General features: G+C 41.7%; 1 protein-coding gene across 1 annotated transcript in view; it reads left to right on the plus strand.

Annotated features, from left to right (window-relative positions):
- The window catches only part of lrp1bb (low density lipoprotein receptor-related protein 1Bb), a gene marked incomplete at its 5' end in the record, with an annotated part of 288,348 nt that overhangs the window by 15,567 nt on the left and 247,228 nt on the right, over positions 1–25,553 (plus strand). Inside the window, one exon of the mRNA XM_042319665.1 lies at positions 18,172–18,309. Within this exon, the coding sequence (XP_042175599.1) occupies positions 18,172–18,309 (138 nt within the window). The remainder of the gene's footprint in view (positions 1–18,171; positions 18,310–25,553) is intronic.

The raw sequence follows: 25,553 nt of genomic DNA on the forward strand, positions 1-25,553 counted from the left end.
AAATGTGCATAATTCAATTCTCTATGTGATTTACAATGGATGTGTGGTCACATCACAAGAGAGCTCCGTGGGCTTGGCTGTTTCAGAAACATATTAGTTCACACTATTTGGATAGTCAAACTATGCTCAAACTATCAACAGATACCCAAACTATCAACACGTGATAATTATTATATAGATACAATGAATCTTAGATATCTGTTTACATCCAATGGAAAACAAATCATCTCTACATTTATAGTAATGTTGAGGAGACTCGAGGAGATGACAAATGGACCAAAAGGCCTGCCGCTCATTTTGTTGACATTAAAAGATAAATTCACAGGGTCAACAATGTGAATGCCACTGTCTCTCAGAGAGAATACAAACTGATTAGTCCTGATCCAAACCCAAACTTTCACAGTACAATATACAGTACCAATCAAAAGTTTGGACACACCTACTCATTCAAGGGTTTTTCTTTATTTTTTACTATTTAATAATACATTGAATAATAAAAGTGAACACATCAAAGCTTTGAAATAACACATATGGAATCATGTAGTAACCCAAAAAGTGTTTAACAAATCAAAATATATTTTATATTTGAGGATCTTCAAAGTAGCCGCCCATTGCCTTGATGACAGCTTTGCACACTCTTACGTATGTTCCTACGTATGCTCAGCACTTATTGGCTGCTTTTCCTTCACTCTGCAGTCAAACTCATCCCAAACCATCTCAAATGGGTTGAGGTCGGGTGATTGTGGAGGTCAGGTCATCTGATGCAGCACTCCATCACACTCATTGGTCAAATAGCCCTTATACAGCCTGGAGGTGTGTTTTGGGTCATTGTCCTGTTGAAAAACAAATGATGGTCCCACTAAGCGCAAATCAGATGGGATGGCGTATCGCTGCAGAATGCTGTGGTAGCAATGCTGGTTAAGTGTGCCTTGAATTCTAAATAAATCACTGATTGTGTCACCAGAAAAGCACCCCCACACCATCACACCTCCTCATCCATGCTTCACGGTGGGAACCACACATGCCGAGATCATCCGTTCACCTAATCTGCGTCTCACAAAGACACCAAACATCTCAAATTTGGACTCATGAGACCAAAGGTCAGATTTCAACCGGTCTAATATCCATTGCTCGTGTTTCTTGGCCCAAACAAGTCTTTTCTTATTATTGGTGTCCTTTAGTAGTGGTTTCTTTGCAGCAATTCGACCATGAAGGCCTGATTCATGCAATCTCCTCTGAACAGTTGTTGATATGTGTTTGTTACTTGAACTCTGTGAAGCATTTATTTGGGTTGCAATATCTGAGGCTGGTAACTCCAATGAACTTATCCTCTGCAGCAGAGGTAACTCTGGATCTTCCTTTCCTGCGGCAGTCCTTATGAGAGCCAGTTTCGTCATAGCTCTTAATGTTTTTTGTGAGTGCACTTGAGGAGTTGAAATTTTCTGCATTGACTGACCTTTGTGTCTTAAAGTAACGATGGACTGTTGTTTCTCTTATTTGAGCTGTTAATTCCATAATATGGACTTGGTCTTTTACCAAATAAAGCTATCCTCTGTATACCACCCCTACCTTGTCACAGCACAACTGATTGTCTCAAACGCATTAAGAAGGAAAGAAATTCCACAAATGTAACAAGGCACACCTGTTAATTGAAATGCATTCCAGGTGACTACCTCATGAAGCTGGTTGAGAGAATGCTAAGAGTGTGCAAAGCTGTCATCAAGGCAAAGGGTGGCTACTTTGAATAATCTTAAATATAAAATATAGTTTGATTTGTTGAACACTTTTTTGGTTGCTACATGATTCCATATGTGTTATTTCATAGTTTTGATGTCTTCACTATTATTTTACAATGTAGAAAATAGTTTTTTTTTTTAAACCGTTGAATCAGTAGGTGTGTCAACTTTTGACTAGTACTGTTTATGGCAAATATTATATTTTTCAGAGAAGTGAGTTAAAGTGAATCACTGGCCCACCCACACTGAACGGTCTTCTGCCCTTAAACCAGGAGCACAGTGTGGGAGAAGAAGGGGACATTCACAAAGAGGCTAAACACAAAGAACAACCAAACAAACAACAACTAATGAGATGTAGTTACCATTCAGATCTCCAAAGTGAGGACAGAGCAGGATACAACTCTGTATACCCACATATTCTGCCCAAACACACAAGTGCCTGATTCACACCATAGGACCACATTGAAAAGAAAATATCCAAGTGAACACCTATGGTGTGAATCAGACATTGGTGGTCCAGTTATCGCTATGGAGAAACCTGCCACTGCCTGCCTGTGGCAGGTATACTCTGATGAGTCAGGTAGAGAAAATGAAATGATATTGGGATGTGCAGTGTCTACTGTAGGTGCATGGGTAACCACGAAACCATGAAATGGACCCTCGGCTCTTATATGTCATCGGAACAGTTTGTCTCCGCTGTCACAAGGTCAGGAAAATACAGAGCAGAACCTCCTGGCTGAGAGTAGCATTTAAAATGTCAATGACCTGAAGTTCACTGGGGGAGAAAAGGTTACTTGAGAAGAGAGTAGTGATGCACGATATACTGAAACTTTTGTACTTTTTCAATACTAGAAAATGAAAAACAGTTTGATACTAGAATTTTTGTTACTTTTGGTACTTCTGTCAAATGAGTCTCACGTCAGACGGATTGAGAGGATAGAGTCTGTCTAAAAAAATTGCCTGAATCTTCTCTAGGGGGCAGTAGTAAACTAGCCAGCCTGCTTGCGCTTATGCATGCAGCTGACACAGCCCAAGACACTTTTGAGAAACATGTAAAAGAAAGAAAATGCAGAATGCATGGCTTCTTCTAACAAAAACATACCTCCACGGCCACAGCTTGTTGACAAGACTGTCTCCAGAAGCAAACTATTGTAATACTTTTCTTACAGAGCAGATCAAATCTAATTCGATTTGCCACATACATATGGTTAGCAGATGTTAATGCGAGTGTAGTGAAATGCTTGTGCTTCTAGTTCCGACAATGCAGTAATAACCAACGAGTAATCTAACCTAGATTAGATGATGAGGGCCAGCCCACCGAAACAACTAAACAAAAGGTGTTACAATGCAGTGCAGTGCAGTGCAAGGGAGGTTTAGTTCCAAAACAACATAAAAAGTATTTTACACATGACATTTGCATTTTAATGTTATTCTACTAGCAACTAATTTCGAATTATTTTTGAGTGACAGTGACATGAACATATACACTGCTCAAAACAATAAAGGGAACACTAAAATAACACATCCTAGATCTGAATGAATGAAATATTCTTATACTTATACTTTTTTCTTTACATAGTTGAATGTGCTGACAACAAAATCACACAAAATTATCAATGGAAATCAAATTTATCAACCCATGGAGGTCTGGATTTGGAGTCACACTCAAAATTAAAGTGGAAAACCACAATACAGGCTGATCCAACTTTGATGTAATATCCTTAAAACAAGTCAAAATTAGGCTCAGTAGTGTGTGTGGCCTCCACGTGCCTGTATGACCTCCCTACAACGCCTGAGCATGCTCCTGATGAGGTGGTGGATGGTCTCCTGAGGGATCTCCTCCCAGACCTGGACTAAAGCATCGGCCAACTCCTGGACAGTCTGTGGTGCAACGTGGTGTTGGTGGATGGAGCGAGACATGATGTCCCAGATGTGCTCAATTGGATTCAGGTCTGGGGAACGGGCGGGGCCCCCCCGCAGAAATGCCACTCCACACCATGACTGACCCACCGCCAAACCGGTCATGCTGGAGGATGTTGCAGGCAGCAGAATGTTCTCCACGGTATCTCCAGACTCTGTCACGTCTGTCACATGTGCTCAGTGTGAACCTGCTTTCATCTGTGAAGAGCACAGGGCACCAGTGGCGAATTTGCCAATCTTGGTGTTCTCTGGCAAATGAAAAACGTCCTGCATGGTGTTGGGCTGTAAGCACAACCCCACCTGTGGACGTCGGGCCCTCATACCACCCTCATGGAGTCTGTTTCTGACCGTTTGAGCAGACACATGCACATTTGTGGCCTGCTGGAGGTCATTTTGCAGGGCTCTGGCAGTGCTCCTCCTGCTCCTCCTTGCACAAAAGCAGAGGTAGCGGTCCTGCTGCTGGGTTGTTGCCCTCCTACGGCCTCCTCCACGTCTCCTGATGTACTGGCCTGTCTCCTGGTAGCGCCTCCATGCTCTGGACACTACGCTGACAGACACAGCAAACCTTCTTGCCACAGCTCGCATTGATGTGCCATCCTGGATGAGCTGCACTACCTGAGCCACTTGTGTGGGTTGTAGACTCCGTCTCATGCTACCGCTTGAGTGAAAGCACCGCCAGCATTCAAAAGTGACCAAAATATCAGCCAGCAAGCATAGGAACTGAGAAGTGGTCTGTGGTCCCCACCTGCAGAACCACTCCTTTATTGGGGGTGTCTTGGTAATTGCCTATAATTTCCACCTGTTGTCTCTTCCATTTGCACAACAGCATGTGACATTTATTGTCAATCAGTGTCGCTTCCTAAGTGGACAGTTTGATTTCACAGAAGTGTGATTGACTTGGAGTTACATTGTGTTGTTTAAGTGTTCCCTTTACTTTTTGAGCAGTGTATACAGCATGACATTCATGTAATCATTATAATATGATTACCATCCAAAAGTAATGTGAAATGTGCTCATAACTTCCCTATGACAGCAATAGATTAAGACAACTTCCCGTTTGTCTGGGCTTGCTAGCAGTAGCCAGCAGCCCTGGGTGTAACATTGCACCCTGGGAGAAGAAATGCACTCTGAGAGCTTCAAAGTGTTTTTATGTTGTTTTGGAACTAAACTATTCATTTAATACATTACATTACTTAGCTGTAATGAATAATGAATCTTAGGTCTAATAAATGTAAACTGATCCAATATTATGGCCATAGATGAGAACATGTATCAATTACATCGTAAAACAGTTTAGATAATTGTAAAATCAGTTGTCTGCTCTGAGTCTCAGATATGGTTTTGCATAAGGAAAATTAAAGATATTTTTCAGTTATTTATTTAATATGGTGTTTTTTTGTTGTTGCAAGAAATTGAATAAAGAATAGTTCTACCAGTAATACACACATTGTTTAATGTTTAAAAAATAAAGCCCAGTGGTTATTCTGTGACTTCAGCTAATACTCTTTTTTTTTCTGTGGTATAATTTTGGTATTGAGTATGGTTTTGGTACGGAGTATCGTGTTTTTATACAATGAGTGGGTCTAATCCTGAATGCTGATTGGTTAAAACCACATTCCAGCCGGTGTCTATTCCACAATTTACCACCGGCTAAATCTGTGACATTAAATGACAATTTACTCTGTTCCATTTGACTGCACAATCCACTGTCTTGTCAACCCAGCCATTCAATTTATAAACTTCCTCTCCACTATAAAAGCACGTAGACTTTAGCTCACGTTTCTTTTAGACTAACATTTCGTTTTCAGCAGCGGAGATCTGTTTAAACCTTGCTGTCTGCCTCTCTGACATTTGCAAAATTGTTTCAATATTCAAATGTAGTCTCTAACTGTCCAATATTAATGAATGTTTCGGGAGTCGGGATGAGAGACAGGTAGGCAGCTTTTCACGGCCAGTCGAAATCATGAATCCGCATCATTTTTATGGATATACAGAACCAGTAAAAAGTTTGGACACACCTACTCATTCCAGGATTTTCTTTATTTTCACTATTTTCTACATTGTAGCATAATAGTGAAGACATCAAAACGATAAAATTACACATATGGAATCATATATTAAACAAAGAAGTGTTAAACATCAAAAATATATTTTAGATTTTTCAAAGTAGCCACCCTTTGCCTTCATGACAGCTTTGCACACTCTTGGCATTCTCTCAACCAGGTCATGAGGTAGTCACCTGGAATGCATTTCAATTAACAGGTGTGCCTTGTTACATTTGCGGAATTACTTTCCTTCTTATGCGTTTGAGCCAGTTGATATGACAAGGTAGGGTTGGTATACAGAAGATAGCCCTATTTGGTAGAATACCATATCCATTATGGCAAGAAAAACACAAATAGGCAAAAAGAAATGACAGTCCATCATTACTTTAAGACATTAAGGTCAGTCAAACTTTGAAAGTCTCTTCAGCTGCAGTTGCAAAAACCATTAAGCGCTATGATGAAACTGTCTGTCATGAGGACTGCCACAGGAAAGGAAGACCCTGAGATACCTCTGCTGCAGAGGATAAGTTCATTAGAGTTACCTCAGAAATGCCTCAGAAATTGCAGCCCAAAAAAATGCTTCACAGAGTTCAAGTTACCGACACATCTCAACAAATGTTCAGAGGAGACTGCGTGAATCAGGCCTTCATGGTCGAATTGCTGCAAAGAAACCACTACTAAAGGACACCAATAGTAAGAAGAGACTTGCTTGGGCCAAGACACACGAGCAATGGATATTAGTCCGGTGGAAATCTGTCCTTTGGTCTGATGAGTCCAAATTAGAGATTTTTGTTTCCAACCGCTGTGTCTTTGTGAGACACAGAGTAGACACAGACTAGGTGAACGGATGATCTCCGCATGTGTGGTTCCCACCATGAAGCATGGAGGAGGAGGTGTGATGGTGTAAGGGTGCTTTGCTGGTGACACTGTCAGTGATTTATTTAGAATTCAAGACACACTTAACCAGCATGGCTACCACATCATTCTGCAGCAATACGGGATCCCATCTGATTTGCGCTTAGTGGGACTATAATTTGTTTTTCAGCAGGACAATGACCCAACACATCTCCAGGCTGTGTAAGGGATATTCAACCAAGGAGCGTGATGGAGTGCTGCATCAGATGACCTGGCCTCCACAATCACCTGACCTCAACCAAATTGAGATGGTTTGGGATGAGTTGGACCGCAGAGTGAAGACAACTCCTTCAAGACTGTTGGAAAAGCATTCCAGGTGAAGAGTGTTTAAAACTGTCATCAAGGCAAAGAGTGTCGACTTTGAATAATCTCAAATACAAAATATATTTTTATTTGTTTAACACTTTTTTGGTTACTACATGATTCCATGTGTTATTTCATAGTTTTGATGTCTTCACTATTATTTTACAAAGTATTAAATAGTAAAAATAAAGAAAAACCCTTGATTGAGTAAGTGTCCAAACTTTTGACTAGTACTGTTTACAAAAATTATCAATAGAAAACCGGTAAAACCAAATGAAGTGCAGCTAGTTTGCAGTCTTTCCCGCCACAGTTTGATGTGATTGTGTTAGCCGTGTTGTTGATTAGCTCTTGAAGAACAAAATCCTGACGAGAAAGCACATTTTCTATGCCAGGTGAAATTGAGCATCATTAGCTCATAAATGTCACTAGAAAACAGCTTAAACAAATATAAATGCAGCTATTTTGATTTGTTATTCTGGCTGCACTGTTAGCCGTAGTTGGCTAGCTAGGAAGCAAGGGATAAGAAAGTTGCCAGCCAGTATATCAATGGAACATTTAGAATGAACGACTGGGTCACGTCCGTCAGGACAGAACAAAAAGACTGGTTGTGTCTGGCAACAGAACCGACAGAACGAACGACCCAAGATTTGCAACCCAAGATTTGTGTCGGGACTATATCTTGTGGAAGGATGAAATTGATCAAAATAAAGTTATTTTCAATGTTAGATTTTTACCCCCTTTTCTCCCCAATTGGTAGTTGCAGCCTTGTCTCATCGCTGCAACTTCCATACTCCCGACAAGGCGAAGGTTGAGAGCCTTGCGTCCTCCGAAACACAACCCAACCAAACCGCACTGCTTCTTGACACAATGCCCACTTAACCCGGAGGCCAGCCACACCAATGTGTCAGAGGAACACCATACACCTGGCGACCGTGTCAACGTGCATGCGCCCGGCCCATCACAGGTGTACTAGAGCGCAATGGGGAAAGGACATCCGGTCCGGCTGCGACAGAGCCTGGACTCGAACCAGTGGCACAGCGATGCAGTGCCTTAGACCACTGCACCACTCGGGAGACCCCAAAATAAAGTTTTTAATTAAAATATGTAAATCATTATTTGAATATGTTGGTAAACCATTTAATAAAAGTGATAATGCCCTCGAAGCCAGTGTTGAGGATATTGTCACAGGCCTAACAACACCCATACCAATATACAGTGCATTCAGAAAGTATTCAGACCCTTTGACTTTTTCAATATTTTGTTACTCTTACAGCCTTACGTAATATATGTAATGGCGCGGGAGGGGATGGCTGCCGTTTTATGGGCTCCTAACCAACTGTGATATTTTGTTAGTTTTTTTGCATTGTTGTATTTTGTACATAATGTTGCTGCGACTGTCTCTTGTGACTGAAAAGAGCTTCTGGACATCAGAACACCAATTACTCACATCGAACTGGACAAAGATTTTTTCTTTAATGAGTCTGACATGAAGCATATAATGCTTCCCGGAGACCAGGCCCAAATCCTTGTCATCCGCGTGAAGAAAAGACGGAAATACAGAGGGCGGAGGTCTGGGTGCCTTGTGAGAATTCGTCGGCGAGTGAGTAAACCACCACTACTCTCTGTATTAATGGCCAAAGTGCAATCATTGGAAAACAAACTGGATGATCTACGATTAAGACTATCCTACCAACGGGACATTAAAAACTGTATTATCTTGTGTTTCTGGCTGGCTTCTCGATGTTTCGGTAGGACAGAGCAGCTACGTCTGGCAAGATGAGGGTGTCTAGTGGTCAATAACTGCTGGTGTGAATGTCTAATATTAAAGAAGTCTCAAGGTATTGCTCGCCTGAGGTACAGTAGAATACCTCATGATAGTCTGTAGACTACACTATCTACGAAGAGAGTTCACATCTGTTTTATTCATGACTGTCTATTTAACACCACAAACCGATGCTGGCACTAAGACCGCACTAAACGAGTTGTATAAGGCCATAAGCAAACAAGAAAATGCTCATCCAGAAGCGGCACTCCTCGTGGCTAGAGACTTTAATCCAGGCAAGCTTAAATCCTTTTTACCTCATTTCTGTACAACCAGAGGAAAAAAACTCTAGACCACCTTTACTCCACATACAGAAATGCATACGAAGCTCTCCTTCGCCTTCTATTTGGCAAATCTGACCCTATTTATATTCTCCTGATTCCTGCTTACAAGCAAAAACTAAAGCAGGATGTACCAGTGACAGTCAATAGGGAAGTGGTCGGATGCTGTGCTACAGGACTGTTTTTCAAGCACAGACTGCAATATGTTCCCAGGATTCATCCAATGGCATTGAGGAGTATACCACCTCAGTCACCGGCTTCATCAATAAGTGCATTGATGATGTCGTCCCCACAGTGACCGTACGTACATTTCCCAACCAGAAGCCATAGATTACATGCAAAATCCGCACCGAGCTAAAGGCTAGAGCTGCCGCTTTCAAGGAGCGGGACACTAATCCGGACGCTTATAATAAATTCTGCTATGCCCTCAACGAACCATTTAACAGGCAGTGTCAATACAGGTGTAAGAGTGAATCCTAATACACTGGCTCTGACGTTCGTCAGATGTGGCAGGGCTTGAAAACTATTATGGACCTCAAAGTGAAACCCAGCCACGAGCTGCCCAGTGACGCGAGCCTACCAGACGAGCTAAATGCTCAATTTGAGGCAAGCAACACTGAAGCATGCATGATAGCACCAGCTGTTCCAGACGACTGTGTGATCACGCTCTCCGCAGCCGATGTGAGCAAGACCTTTAAACAGGTCAACATTCACAAAGCTGAAGGGACAGACGGATTACGAGGACGTGTACTCAAAGCATGCGCGGACCAACTGTCATGTGTCTTCACTGACAATTTTGAACCTCTCCCTGGCCGAGTCTGTAATACCTACATGTTTCAAACATACCACCATAGGCCCTGTGCCCAAGAAAGCAAAGGTAACCTGCCTAAATGATTACCGCCCCGTAGCATTCACGTCGGTAGCCATGAAGTGCTTTGAAAGGCTGGTCATGGCTCACATCAACACCATCATGCCAGAAACCCTAGACTCACTCCAATTTGCATACCGCCGCAACAGATCCAAGGATGACGCAATCTCAATCTCAAACACACTACACACTGCCCTTTCCCACCTGGACAAAAGGAACACCCTTGTGAAAAGGATGTTCATTGACTATAATTCAGCATTCAACACCATAGTTCCCACGAAAATCATCACTAAGCTAAGGACCGTGGGACTAAACACCTCCCTCTGCAACTGGATCCTGAAATTTCTGACATGCCACCACCAGGTGTTAAGGGTAGGCAACAACACATCTACCACGCTGATCCTCAACACTGGGGCCCATCAGGGGTGTGTGCTTAGTCCCCTCCTTTACTCACTGTTCACCCACGAATGCGTGGGCAAACACTACTCCAGCACCATCATGAAGTTTGAGTGCTTCAGAAATGGTTGTCTTTCTGGATGGTTCTCCCATCTCCACAGAGAATCTCTGGAGCTCTGTCAGAGTGTCCATTAGGTTCTTTGTCACCTCCCTGACCAAGGCCCTTCTCCCACAATTTCTCAGTTTAGCCAGGCGGCCAGCATTCGGAAGAGTCTTGGTGGTTCCAAACTTCTTCCATTTAAGAATGATGGAGGCCAGTGCCCTTCCACAGATCTTTGCCTCGACACAATCCTGTCTCGGAGCTCCACAGACAATTCCTTCAACCTCATGGCTTGGGTTGTGCTCTGACATGCACTGTCCACTTTGGGACCATATAAAGACAAGTGTTTGCCTTTTCAAATCATGTAAAAATCAATTGAATTTACCACAGGTGGACTACAATCAAGTTGTAGAAACATCTCAAGGATGATAAATGGAAACAGGATGCACCTGAGCTCAATTTCGAGTCGCATAGCAAAGGTTCTGAATTCTTATGCAAATAAGGTATTTCTGTTTTTGAAAAATTCTACATTTGCAAAAAAAAAGCAAAAACAAGTTTGTAGATATCATATGCTATTGTTGTTGATGCTATTGGGGTTAAAGTTGTAAGTTCAGCTTACTCCTACTCTTAGAGCCGTGTTCTATATATTTTCGTGAGCTTGATAGCTTTTTTCCAAACTTGAATACACACACTCCCATTGTTTCCCTAGCACTGTTCGTCAAACAAATGAACTGGCAATTTTCAGACGGACCTTATAAATATTGCTCATGCCATTTATTCCCATCCAAAGTGCTACTCAGACATTCCTCCACTGTCAGAGACGCAACATGACATAATGTAGCTCAAACACTCTTCTAGCTTTAAATAACTCAGCAGGGTCTCAAAAAGATTGACAACAGTGATAGCGCTGTGAATTAGTAGTGAAGTGAGGAGCTGACTATTCCCTAAGGGACAGTGCACTCTCTCATTCATGTCTCATTGTTCAGACACACACCCCTACACAAACTAGCTTCTTAAGTTTGGGACCTTTATTTTACCTTGTAGGTGTGCAGAGAGAATATTACCATTCACATCATCAGCTTAGGGAGTTGCAGCGGAGAAAAGAGGTGGCTGTTTAGGTGGCCATGGTAAGGCGACTTGGTTTATAATTCATCCGGGATATTGGGCTTGTCATTCCTCCTCTCACTACAAGTGTCATGGGCAATTAATGACCACTCCGTGTCAGGACCTTGGTTTACCATCTCATCCACAGGATTGTACCCTTTGCAGGGTAGTGCCTAATCACTGCCCTGGCCTGGGGCATTGGTGTCTGCTTTCACCAGAGGGATTGTTTTCCTTCTAATGCCCCATCTGACACCTCTTCCAGCAGCAACACCACTGGTCTCCCTTCCAGGAATGGACCAGGACCAGCTGCTTAGTTCTCAGACAATAGCTAGCAGGATAGTTGGTGTGGCGTTATGCAGGAATGTCTTACATTGGCATATCTTACACTGTCTCAAGTTGGGGCTCCTGAGTGGCGCAGTAGTCTAAGGCACTGCATCTCAGTGGTTGAGGCATCACTACAGACACCCTGGTTCAATTCCAGGCTGTATCACAACCGGCCGTGCAGAAGCTACAAAAAACACTATAAATATTCACTTACCTTTGAATATCTTCATCAGAAGGCAGTGCAAGGAGTCCTAGTTCCACAATAAATTGTTGTTTTGTTCCATAATGTCCATTACTGGTGTCCAATTAGCTAGATTTGCTACCACTTTCAGCTCACGTGCCCAAAAGCTGACGCTGGTCCAGGCGAACTCGGACGAAAACTTCAAAAATATATTTTCCAGGTCGAATAAACTGGTCAAACTAAGTAGCGAATCAATCTTCAGGATGTTATTTTCATATATATCCAATAACGTTCCAACCAGAGCATACGTTTTCATCTGCAGCCAAATGGAACGATGGTGATATCAACAGACAAATGCGCAACAGGGAAATTGCATTCTGCAAGTACAGAGACTCATTCCCCTCCCATTCGGTCAAAGTTCACACCAGAGGCTCCATTCCACGTTCTACTGAGTGAGGACATCTAGTGGAAGGCGTAGGAAGTGCTAACAGATCCATATCTTGTTTGGAAGTGAAGTGGCGATGACTTAAAATTAGACCCGCATTCAGAATTTCACTTCCTGTTTGGAAGATTGGCTGCCCTATGAGTTCTGTTATACTCACAGACATAATTCGAACAGTTTTAGAAACTTCAGAGTGTTTTCTATCCAATAGTAATAATAATATGCATATATTAGCAATCTAGGACAGAGTAGGATGCAGTTCACTATGGGTACGCAATTCATCCAAAGTGAAAATACTGCCCCCTATCCCCAACAAGTTCCAACCCCTCTGACTCAGAGAGGTGCGGGGAGCTGCCATAATCGGCATCCATGTCTTCAGCGCTTCCCGAGCTGGCAAGGCAGTTAAAAACATCTACGTCTTTAACTGTCTTTGCTCAGAACGACAGATTGTTTACTTGTCAGGTTGGGATTCTATCCAGCAACCTTTCGGTTACTGGCTCGAACCACTAGGCTAGGTGGTGTCATTGTTATAACAGTAACGTTATATTATGCTATTATATTATGCTATTATATTATATTTATATTATGTCTTGTGTATTGAAAAAAAATATGAATATAAATAAAAGATGTCCATGTGCACAAAAAGCGTATTTCTCTCAAATGTTGTGCACACATTTGTTTACCTCCCTGTTAGTCAACATTTCTCCTTTGCCAAGATAATCCATCCACCTGACAGGTGTGGCATATCAAGATTCTGATTAAACAGCATGATCATTACACAAGTGCACCTTGTGCTGGGGAGAATAGCGGGCTAATCTAAAATGTGCAGTTTTCTCATACAACCCAATGCCACAGATGTTTCAAGTTTTGAAGGAGCATGCAATTGGCATGCTGACTAAAGGAATATCCACCAAAGCTGTTGCCAGATAGAGAAATGAGCATTCAGTTATCATAAGCCACCTCCAACGTTGTTTTAAAATATTTGGCAGTAGGTCCAACCGGCCTAACAACCGCCGACCGCGTGCATGGCGTCGTGTGGGTGAGCAGCTTGCTTATGTCAATGTTGTGAACAGAGTTTTTTAAGGTATCTGTGACCAACAGATGCATAGCTGTATTTCCAGTCATGTAAAATCCATAGATTAGGGCCTAATGCATTTATTTCAATTGACTGATTTCCTTGTATGAACTGTAACTCAGTAAAAAAATAAAAAATTGAACTGTGCGCTTATATTTTGTTAAGTATGGAATAATAATTAATCATTGTGATCTTCCAAGACACTAATTCAGCTTTTATCTAAACTTTACTGAACAAGCACCATTGTGAGAACTGGCAGAGTGCGTCCGTGTACTGAAGAAACAATTGAAGCACACCTAGCCTACTCTTTTGCCTGTACAAAATTTGGTGATGCAGAAACGAGAGACCACAAAATCTGAGAAAATTTGGCCAACAAAACATTTCTGGTTGGTCTCAAGGAATGTAAAACCGTTAAGAAAGGAGACTTTCAAAACGGTATTGAGTTAAGAAGCAGCAAAACAGGCTACATTGGTTCCTTCTTTAAAAGTTGCAGCGAATTGCGGTGCATCTTGCATGGTGCCGCAGAAATCTATGGCACGTTATTTAAGTGTGAACCACTGGTACCGTTAATGCTAGTTAGTGCTAGTTTGACCACCAGAGGGCATCTTTGAGAAACATTTGGCAGCCGCCAATAATGGCTGTACTAGAGATTGCAGGCACGCGCGAGATCGGGGTTCAATTCCCCGACGGGGAGGAAGGAGTAGGATGTCCTTGTAAATAAGAATTTGTTCTTAACTGATTCCATATGTGTTATTTCATACTTGTGATGTCTTCACTTTTATTCTTCAATGTAGCAAAAATAGCAAAAATAAAGAAAAACCCTGGAATGAGTAGGTGTGTCCAAATCTTTGACTGGTATTTGCTTAATTAATTTGAATAATATTATGGCGTTTTATTCTAAGGAAAATGAAAAACCCTCTGGGTTTCCTTTAGGATGGAATGGAAAATATGTCACTGTCCAACGTGATGGTCAGGAGTACAGTACTGGTCTATTTAGCTAAAGAATCCAGTGTCCTGCGGGAGAACTGGGTTCAATTCACCAATCGGGAGGAAGGAGTAGGGTGTCCTTGTAAATAAGTATTTTTCCTTTAACTGACATGCCTAGTTAAATAAAGGCTACACTAACAGCATAACATTTCAACACTCTAATTTTCGAATTCTAGTCTAACTAATACCCAAACGGAGATTCAGTGAAAATAAAAATCTCATTGATTTATCAAAACCAGTCCCCATGTTTGTCTCAGAGCAGCATGAAACGGTGCTAAAATAGTTGTAGGCTTTTGCTTCAAATCCTATTGCTTCCAACTTCAATATGCAATTTTTTTTAAATAACACCTACACCACTTTTAGCAGCACATTACTCAACACTAGTGAAACTCATGTCGCCTACGGTAGGCCTACAGTATATCAAAAAACATGACGTGACTCTCCGCCAATAATTACATATAGAAGATTCTAAATTAAAAATGCATTTTGCACTGCGAGCGCCCCCATCCACTCCGGAGCCCCCATCCACAAAGTATCAAAATACAGAGAGGTGTTGGGTAAAGGTATATTGTCCTACAAACAGCCCATAATGGGCTATTATTATACTGTACATGGGGTCCAGGTTAGGATAACCAAAACATTCCTTTATTAAATGCGGAAGACACATTTAAGTTGTGCAGCTGACTAGGTATCCCCCTTTACCTATACGATTTTAGGATGGTAGCTGAATAGTAAAAAAACATCTCATCGGCCAAAACTCAACAGCGCGTCCCTAGGCAGAATGTTCTTTGATTGAAACAAAATACAGGAAGGCTATATAGTTAGTGAACCATCGACTCTAATTTTCTCACAAAACAGTAATTCAAGAAGATCTACTGTAAATGCATATTCCCATGAAACTAATTGAGTTCAAATTATTGGCTGCAGCTTGGACATTTCACTGGTAATGCTCAAAGAATTGTCATTCACAATTGAATAATAATGCCATGGCCTATTTTGAACGACTACTAAAAATCTAAACAATTCTTGAGACAATATGTGTGGGGATAGGCAGACATTGCAATTGGAGGATGCATTCTATGCATATTCTATAATGATATTCACTAGTCTACATACTGTATGTCGATACAAACGTTGAGAAATAATGACATCATTCCTCTCCGGCACCTACAAAATGTGCACTACACCATGAGCGGGAGGGAGATTTGCGTGTGTGTGTTGAGGGGGGTATTCCACTATCCCTCCCCCAGCACCCCCAACTCTAAACATCTTCCCCCTTGTCTGGACCTGATTAATTTATTAATCAATTATTGTGAGACTGGAGATGTGCTACTCTGATCTACAGTAATTGGAGAGACTTAAATATCACAACTTGGTAAACAAAGACATCAGTTACAGGAGCTACAGTTCCCTGCATTTGGCATCTATCTACCCACTGAAGACATGCCATACCTAATTATCTAAACTTTATATTCCCTGGCTGTTTGATGTGTTGAAATATAAGTTTTGTTAACTTTTCCACGGACCCTACAGCACCATAATGAGCAGAATGTGGTTGGTAGTTTTGCGCTGGGCTAAGTAGAGTGATTGTCATCCTCTCTCAACTGTAGAGAGACCATCTGTGTGTTCCTGTATGGTGGATCAGAATCAATGAATATTCATGCCTTTCTCTCATTGCATTAGATCAGTGCACACGCAGCAAGAGAATTGGGACATGTTGTCAGAGACCTAAACATTCTTTTGTTAACTACCGTAAATAGATTCTGTGGATGCAGTAACAATATAATGTGTTTGTAAATTATTTGGATGCATTAAGAAAATGGCTCTGTGGATGAGCAGCGAGCGTCGATTTTCCCTGTATGGTATTTACGTTGAAAAGCATTTTGAAGTGAATATACTGGAAATGGTCACACCCTTTTCTCTTCAAATGTTGTGATTTTTGCTGCACCTCTTTTTCTCATGTTGGTTGAAGCGTTAGGTGACTCCTCTCCTAGTATAATAATACTAGGGCAAAGAGTGCAACCTATTGTGTGCAATGTTGGCTTCATTCTGAAACTAATAGGATGTATCACTCAGGTCTCAGAGGAACAATGTGAAAAGAGCCCAGTTGATTTGGCTGCCATTTTGCTCATGTATGAAAGGGTCACTTATATTTCACTTTGCCTAAATCTTGCATATCCTTAGGGTTGGGTTGAGGTGTCTAAGAAATAAAAGACTTAAAAAGATCTCATATGCATTACATGTAATAATGCAGGCCTGAGAGTAGAGACCATGGCATGGTTACAGGGAATCATCATGGTTTCACTTCTATTGCGCCAACAAATATATTCTTTAAATCTCTTGAGAATGACAGACCATTTTGTAATGGCCACCTTAATTGTGGCATCATCCTGCCTTATGAAGTATAAATGAAAGCTGTTATGAAGTAATGGCTCAGCGAGGACGGTTCAAGTGCTCTTGGTTGGATATGAGTTCGTATAGAGCTACATGGAGGAACTCTGGGGATCGGTAAGAGATCCTGTCTCGTGTAACAATAAATCTCCTTGTTAAGTGGCTAGTGTTGACATTATGGTAATTGATACCAATGCAGTTAAGGTGCAATGTGACACATTTACAATGCTGGCTGCTTGGGTCAGATGTATTTTATGTACTCTGGTGGGCTGCTGCCTCGCAGATGAGGGTCACCTATATGCCTCATGAATCCTTAAACAGCTGTTTCCTCTCTGCTCTGTGTGTGTGTTTGCTCGCACGCCCGTGGTTACACACTGTTATAGGTTTTCGTGTGTGGTTCAGGAGCGTGGCTTTCCCATTGTAGCTCACTGAACATCTGTTGTGTATAAAGAACAATGCCGTCAAGTGTAAACAGAATTTGCATATGCCTTCTATATATTTTACTCTGATGTGCTTCTGTGAATGGTAATCATGTTTTCTGTAGAGGAACAGCGCTGTGGGAAAAGATTATATAGTATGAAAATAAAATGTCTCCAAACAATGATCATAAAAATAAATGCTTTTATGAGTAATTAGGTATAGTGATTAGTGTTGTGTAATTTATTGTTGATTGTCTGCTCATAGCTCAAGGTTTCAACTGTGCATTCTGAGGGTTTATTATCAAATGCACAATATGGCAATTCAGTTAATCACTTTTGGGTGTTCCTTAGAATCTAACACCTAGAATTAGGTAATGAACATTAGAGCTGGGAATTGCCAGCGACATCACGATGCAAGACGTACCACGATTGTCACGATTTTATATGTATTGCGATTTGATACTGCAATTCTATTGTGATTTGATGTTGCAAACATATTGCTCACTATGCCTGCTGCGGAGAGACAGGAGAGAGCATCAGAAAACGAGTTTTAATCAGTCATGGAAATAAGTGCTGAAAACATGTTGGCTCAATTTTTATAGCTAGGAGAACAAGCTCACTATTTATAGCTAGGATAACAAGCTATAGGATGAAAAATACCAGAGTTGTTGTGCAGGTAGCGCCGACTAGCTCTAGCTAATGCTATCTACAGTGAAAAAAGAAGAATAAAATATCCCAAAATTTGATTGCAATATGTAACTGTACAGTATAGGATTTTTCCCCCATTACTAATGAATATAGAAAATGATGACATATCATACCATACAGGGCTTGCTAACAGTGACTGTCTTCTCTGTTCCAGGTACGGGGGACGTGGTGGTGAGATGTCCCCTGAATCACATACAGTGCATAGGGACCAGGAAGTGCATTCACTTCAACAAGCTCTGCAACGGAGCCATAGACTGTGAGGATGGCTTCGATGAAGGAGTTCACTGTAGAGGTAAGAGCTGGTTGTATCTCATTCACGTCCATGAACACTGAATGGACCACATCAGCAACACGGGTATTGGTGAAGCATGTGGTATAGTTATTTTTAGACAGCAGTATGTCTTTCACCAATAATAAACTCTTATCTTATTACAATAATAGTGCATTAGACAAGTTTCCCTTTCTAGTGTGGTATGGTTTAATTTTGGTAGTGCAGCTGCTCTCTTATAATTTGCCCTCTCTAGTCAAACACTGTGAGCTTGCCAAGGTTACTTCCTATCACCCAGGTAGGTTGTCAGTAACAGAGCCGGTGATTGGCTGGACCAGCAGGTCACTAGCACCAAGTGTTGTGTTGTACACAGGTTGTTGTTGCTCACAACATTCTAAAGCCTCAACACCAAGCTGCTATAGACACTTGGCTTACTGGGATACTGACAAAGCCCACCCACCGGGCAGTGCTGATTAAGTACTCGTTAGCTGCAGTCAGCTTGGCCGGTACGGACAATACTGTGACCTTTTTTGACCTGGAAGACATACAAGTCACACTGTGTGTCGATTCAAGGTAATGATCTTGGCTTTTGATTCGAGGAAATGCTAAAAACAGTCAAAACGCATCCCATTCACTGGGATGCCACTGGACATTTCATTGGCTGTTCTGTTCAATACAGTGTTCTGCTCAGTCTGATGCATTGGCTTGGTGTGTTGCCGGAGAGTAAGACAAAGGAAAGGAATTGCATTAATATTGATCTCAAAGTGGTTGACATTGTAATAGAGCAACTGCGTAAGTGTATTTGGTTTCTTTAACCCTCTTAAAATGTATGATTTTGAATGACTATTACCTCCCAAAGTGATTTCATACAGTATTTGTTGAGTGTGCAGTTTAACTGCTGTACTGTATATAGTCTATAGACAGCTACAGGGCTGTCATTGGCCTGTGAGATCTAAACTCCATGCAGGCCTTAATGCAATAGTGCATTCTAGCCACGTCCTGTCAACCAGCATTTACCCAATCCATTCACTAAGAAGTTGTTTGAAGCCCTGTTAAGATTTTTTACGAACAAAAAAATCTATCAATAATTGTAACAGTTGTACTGGCTCTTGTTTTAACTGTCATACTCCTCCTCAAGTTACTCATATCTGGCACCCTGCAGGGATTGACTGTGGAAGTATATCTGATTTGTGGCCTTTTTAGTGATTCCATGGGATGGAATATTACAAACGCATCTCATTTGGCCGGAGTGGGAGTGGCAGTGACCTGTTGGGCTCAGCTCAGGTTGGGACACATATGTTCTACTTCACCATTATGCACATAGAGAGCACTGAGAGCAGAGCAGGCTCGATAGGAGGTAGAACAAACGGAGGAGGAATTGAGGTCACAAAGAGAAGTTAGAGAGAGAACCAGCTGGGTCTATGACAACTTTTCCTGCTACCACCTCCTTCCTTTCTTCTCTTATGAATATACATGGCTAAATCCCAGGAGGGCATAATACCAAGGTACCCATATGGAAAAGCACTAAACCCTTCTCTCTCACCTTCAGAAAACGTGTTTATTTTTAATCACATACTCCACTCGGGGCAGTGCACGCTGGAACTCCTTCTCACAGGACTGCATGCCATGATGAACTTTTTCCACTGAGCCACCTGGCTCTGTTTGCTTAGTACGGTCTGTAAAGTAGCTTGAGGTAACTAACCTCCCTGAAGTCTACAGGTGCAGTGGCGGGAACATAGAGCAAACTGGCAACTGTACTCATATACTGCACATACTGTAACCACAATATCACCACAGCATACTTCACACACTTACAGTGGTTGCTCAACTAAAAGTTTTGAGATTATGCTGCGGGATTTAGAGGTCATTTGTGGGCTATTACGGGCTTTTAGCAGGCAAAAAGACTTGCCAACACCTCTCTGTATTTTAATAGTTTGCAAGGCAATTGATCAGCATAAAAAAATGTGTGAATGGGGCCTCCTGAGTGGCGCAGCAGTCTAAGACACTGCATCACAGTGCAAGCTAAATTCCTACAGATGCTGGCTCGATACCAGTGCCGGCTGCGCCTGGGAGACCCATGAGGCGACAGTGGGCTTTTGGTTTCTCTCCCTCTAAAAACAGAAATAAATCATTCTAAATAACAAATTGGCTTTATTTACAAATTAGTAAGAATGTCTCACCCCATGTTCAAGAATGGCCTTTTTCTCACTCACTTTAGGTAATTTGGAGGTCTCCAAAATATTGTTATTTTTTAAACAAGCCATAGAAAGATGGTTCCAATTTCAGTTTAATCCACCAGAAAAGACAGAGCAAAGAATACAACAAATATTGTAAATAAATTCAAATATACTAATTGATAATAAAACAAACATTGTTGTCTGTACTATATTTTCCATTACTCCTGAAAGCCCTAATCTTCTCACTTAAATGAATAGAGATCCTGGTCATGGTGCTACAGTATGTTGTTATAGCATAATCAAATTGAGGACAATCCGCGGTCTGCTGTATACTTATGGCCTATTGTAAGCTGAAAGTCACACCTTTCCAGAACTCCTCATCCCAAACCGTAAAAACAAATGACATTGCGAGCAAAGAGAACAGAGGAAATGGACATCGTTTTTATCAAGCCAGCTACTTTCTATGTTGCTACCCGTTCCAGGGTGTCATGACATGGCCCTTTCTGGGTGTAGATTGTGCCCTCCCCCCCTCTCTCTCCTAACCCAGGTTTTATTACCTCAGGTCATAAATACCAGGTAGAAACTGCCATGCAGTATTGAGGGAGAGAGTCTCAGAACAAAGAGCTTCTCTCGCCAAAACTCCTAATCCACAAAATGGGTGAACTGAACAATATTTATATTTTTGAGAATGTGGGAATGGTCCGTAGGTAATTAAAGAACATTCCTGTCAAAGTAGTTTTATTCTGTGAAATCAGGGAAGGACAGGAGAACTATATAACTGTACCTCTGTGTGTGTATACTTAACAGTGATCAGATTTACATCTAGTTGTTGTATAAAATTAATGAGTAAAGATTAAACTATTTGTGAAATTATCTAATGTGATATTGGCCTTCTAAAAGAGATACTTGTTAAGATGTAAAGTTTTAACTAGTCAGTGGCCACCAAGATTGAACTCTTTGGCCTGAATGCCAAGTGTCACATCTGGAGGAAACCTTGCACCATCCTTACGGTGAAGCATGGTGGCGGCAGCATCATGCTGTGGGGATGTTTTTCAGCGTCAGGGACAGGAAGACTAGTCAGGATCGAGGGAAAGATTAATTGAGCAAAGTACAGAGAGATCCTTGATGAAAACCTGCTCCAGAGCACTCAGGACCTCAGACTGGAGGGAAGGTTCACCTTGCAATAGGACAACGACCCTAAGCACACAGCTAAGACCATGCAGGAGTGGCTTCAGGACAAGTCTCTGAATGTCCTTGAGTGGCCCAGCCAAAGCCCGGACTTGAACCCATTCGAACATCTCCGGAGAGACCTTAAAATAACAAAGGGAAACCCAGCAATGAGCTGCCCAGTGAGGCGAGCCTACCAGACAAACTAAATGCCTTCTATGCTCGCGTTGAGGCAAGCGACGCTGAACCATGCATGAGAGCACCAGCTGTTCTGGATGACTGTATGATCACGCTCTCTGTAGCCGATGAGAGTAAGACCTTTTAACAGGTTAAAATTCACAAGGCCGCAGGACCATATTGATTACCAAGACGCGTACTCAGAGCATGCGTTGACCATCAAGCAAGTGTTTTCTATTACATTTTCAACCTCCCTGACCCAGTCTGTAATACCCACATGTTTCAAGCAGACCACCATAGTCTCTGTCCCAGGAACACAAAGGTAACCTGTCCAAATAACTTTCGCCGCTTAGCACTCACATCTGTAGCCATGAAATGCTTTGAAAAGCTGGTCATGCCTCACATCAACACCATCATGCCAGACACCCTGTACCCACTCCAATTCGCACACCACACCAACATATCCACAAATGAGGCAATGTCTATTGCACTCCACACTGCCCTTTCCCACCTGGACAAAAGAAACACCTACGTTCGAGTGCTGTTCATTGACTACAACAATTACTAAGTTAAAGACCCTGAGATTTAACACCTCCCCCTGCAAATGGATACAGGACTTTCTGATGGGCTGACCCCAGGTGGTGAGGATAAGCAACAACACATCCGCCACGCTGACCCTCAACACGGGGGCCCCTCAGGGGTGAGTGCTTAGCCCCCTCCTGTACTCCCTGTTCACCCATGACTGCGTGGCCACACACTACTCCAACACCATCATTAAGTTAGTGACACAAAGGTACTAGGTCTGATCCTCTACCACGATGAGAGAGCCTACAGGGAGGAGGTCAGACCTGGCAACCTCTCCCTCAATGTCACTAAATGTATTTATAAAGCCCCTTTTACATCAACAGATGTCACAAACTGCTTATACAGAAACCCAGCCTAAAACCCCAAACAGCAAGCAACGCAGATGTAGAAGCTTGGTATGGCAACTGCTCGACATCCGACCGCAAGATGCTACAGAGGGTAGTGTGTACGCCCAGTACATCACTGGGGCTGTGCTCCCTGTCATCCAGGACTTTTGGTGTCAGAGGAAGGCCCTAAACATCAAAGACTCCAGCCAACCAAGTCACAGTCTGCTCTCTCTGCTACTGCACTGCAAGTGGTACCGTAGAACCAAATCTGGGACAAATGACTCCTGAACAGCTTCTACCCCAAAGCCATAAGACTACTGAACAGTTAATTAAATGGCTACGCAGACTTGGTGCTACAGACTGTTCAACCTCTACCTACATGTACTGGTACGTACTCCTTGTATATAGCCTCGATATAGTTATTTTATTGTGTTACTTTAAAAAAAAAAATCCTTACAGAGTTGTTTGGAAAGGGCTCGTAAGTAAGCATTTCACGGGAAAGTCTACACTTGTTGTGTTCGGCGCGTGTGACATATACACTTTTATTTGACAGCCTTTCAGCTGATGGGGTTTTAGGCTGTTTTTTCTGTGTAAGCAATTTGTGACATCTGTTGATGTACAAAGAGTGTTATAAATACATTTGATTTGTTTTCATGGCGAAACTCAAGTCGCGCTGCATTTTTTCTGCCTCATGCACCAATTACTGTTGTTACTACTATGACCAGAGAAAGTTAAATATTCCTCGATTTTAAACAAGTCACAAGCCGCTAATAATAACAACGCAAGCCTATCGGAACACTTTGCAATACTCATTCATTGCAGTGGCAGTGCTGTTTGTAGCATAAGTGGAAGTAGAGAGAACTTGCATTTTATGGATTATACAAGTGTTGAACAAAGTGTTTACAGTGCTGAATAACAAATTAAATATGAACTTACTCATAAAAACAGCAGCTCTTTACTGTATTCGTTGAGTCTCTCTCAAGTCAAGTCAAGGAAACTATGCAGACATTTGGTTCTGAAGAAATTTAAATAATTTTGATGTTAAGGTACAGTAAGCTTGTAGTACTGTACAAAGCAAATGAGAGAGGCATACCATACAGACTGATGAGAGCTCTAATAATTACCACTGAACCTGAACAGATTTCATTGGACGTCCAATGTTCTCCTGAACCAGTCACATTTATGGAAACATCCTGACTGGTCTCTTGTTACAGAAATACAACTGCAATAATAAGACTCCAGATGCCTTAAAACATTACAGTGATGAGGTGTAGCTGCCTGATGCCTTAAACACTGCACTGTTTTGACAGGCGCATCTCCGTTTGATCCACAGAATATGGACCTCTCTCTGGAGTGTGGGGGTAAACTGTGCTTTTATCCTAAAAGAAACACTACGCTGCTGATTTCTCATGTCAAACTGCCATCTGTCAAAATCTGTCTGTCTGTCTGCACTGCTCAGCCTTGTTAGATAAATGTTGAAATGTTCAGTCACTTTCTAATACATTTCATAACATTCCCCTAACCCGAAGTTTTAGTGTTTAGTCTTATAGGGTTTGGGCAGTATTCAGATGTTCATATCGTCATACCGTTCTTCTCTCATCCCAGGATATACAGTATTACCATCTTAGTACACAAAGGGGCGCCAAAGAAACACAAACAAGCCCATTGGGCATCTAGTAACAGAATGCTAACAAAGTTAGGACAAGTAATAGCGAACTTCCATTGGCTGCTAGCTAAATAAACAATTTGCATAGACAGGCAATCCAGCTCAAAAAGTTATACATATATAGGTAGGAGCTACCTAATGTCATTTTTGGTGAGTTGGGACATTTACAAGTGAATGTGAATGAGAGACGTTGTGCAAATTAACAAAGTTTTGACACATACTTGTCTAAAGGAAGAACCGTACGGGCTCTGAAGCAGCATGTGTACATGATCTGTCTGTGTGGAGTCTGGAGTTGCAAGGGCAACAGGCCTGAATGCTCTGCTCCGAGAAGAGAGGGGAGGAGCAGACAGGCTGAGAACGGAGAGGAGAAAAAACGCATGGAAATCAAGTGATGGCAGCTGTACAGATAAATAATCCAAAAGGTGTTTGACTTCTCAAACATGTCAGAAAGCGAACACTGCAGTAGATGATGACCGTCACCTTATTAATTGCAAAATAAAACACATTAGAAATATCTTGCTGCATTTTGTAAACGCAGGTCTAAAATGCTCCTTGTAATTTCTGATTGGCATCAGACTCATTTTGTGCTTCAGTTACACTTGGATGAGAATTCACAAACAGGCATTCTATCAGCAGACAGCGCTCTGACTGATGTGTAGCTACTTTTCTCCAGTACTTTTCTCGGTGTAGCCAGCCTACTTTTCTCCAGTAAAATGAAATATTAACTTTAAGCAAAACATTAGGAAATGTAGTTGGCTACATTCTTTCTATGATTAACATTAGAAATATAAAAATATGTTTATGCAAACATTCATTGCAAACTAATTTACTCATGGCGTTGCACTTCTGTTGTCATCTGATGGAAATTAAGATATTTTCTGCCAAATGTCTTGCAATCATGTATTTTCTGTGAAGGAAAACTATAGTTGCACATCCCTGATCATTCTATTGAAGCAAAAAAACACAGTTGACATTCAATATAAAACGTGACCACTGTCAATACATAGCTGGACTCTCCTGCTCCCGCTTTCTCCCATTGTGCTTTTTACAAACGAACACGTGACTGGCTCAACTGTTATGGGGAACTACTGTAAGGTTCATAATGTAAAATAATGTGACAGGTGAAATCAATGACACAATCTGCGTATTGCAAAACTTTACTGTAGGTAT

This window comes from Oncorhynchus tshawytscha, linkage group LG03 (genome assembly GCF_018296145.1).
Source record: "Oncorhynchus tshawytscha isolate Ot180627B linkage group LG03, Otsh_v2.0, whole genome shotgun sequence".
NCBI classification, from domain to species: domain Eukaryota; kingdom Metazoa; phylum Chordata; class Actinopteri; order Salmoniformes; family Salmonidae; genus Oncorhynchus; species Oncorhynchus tshawytscha.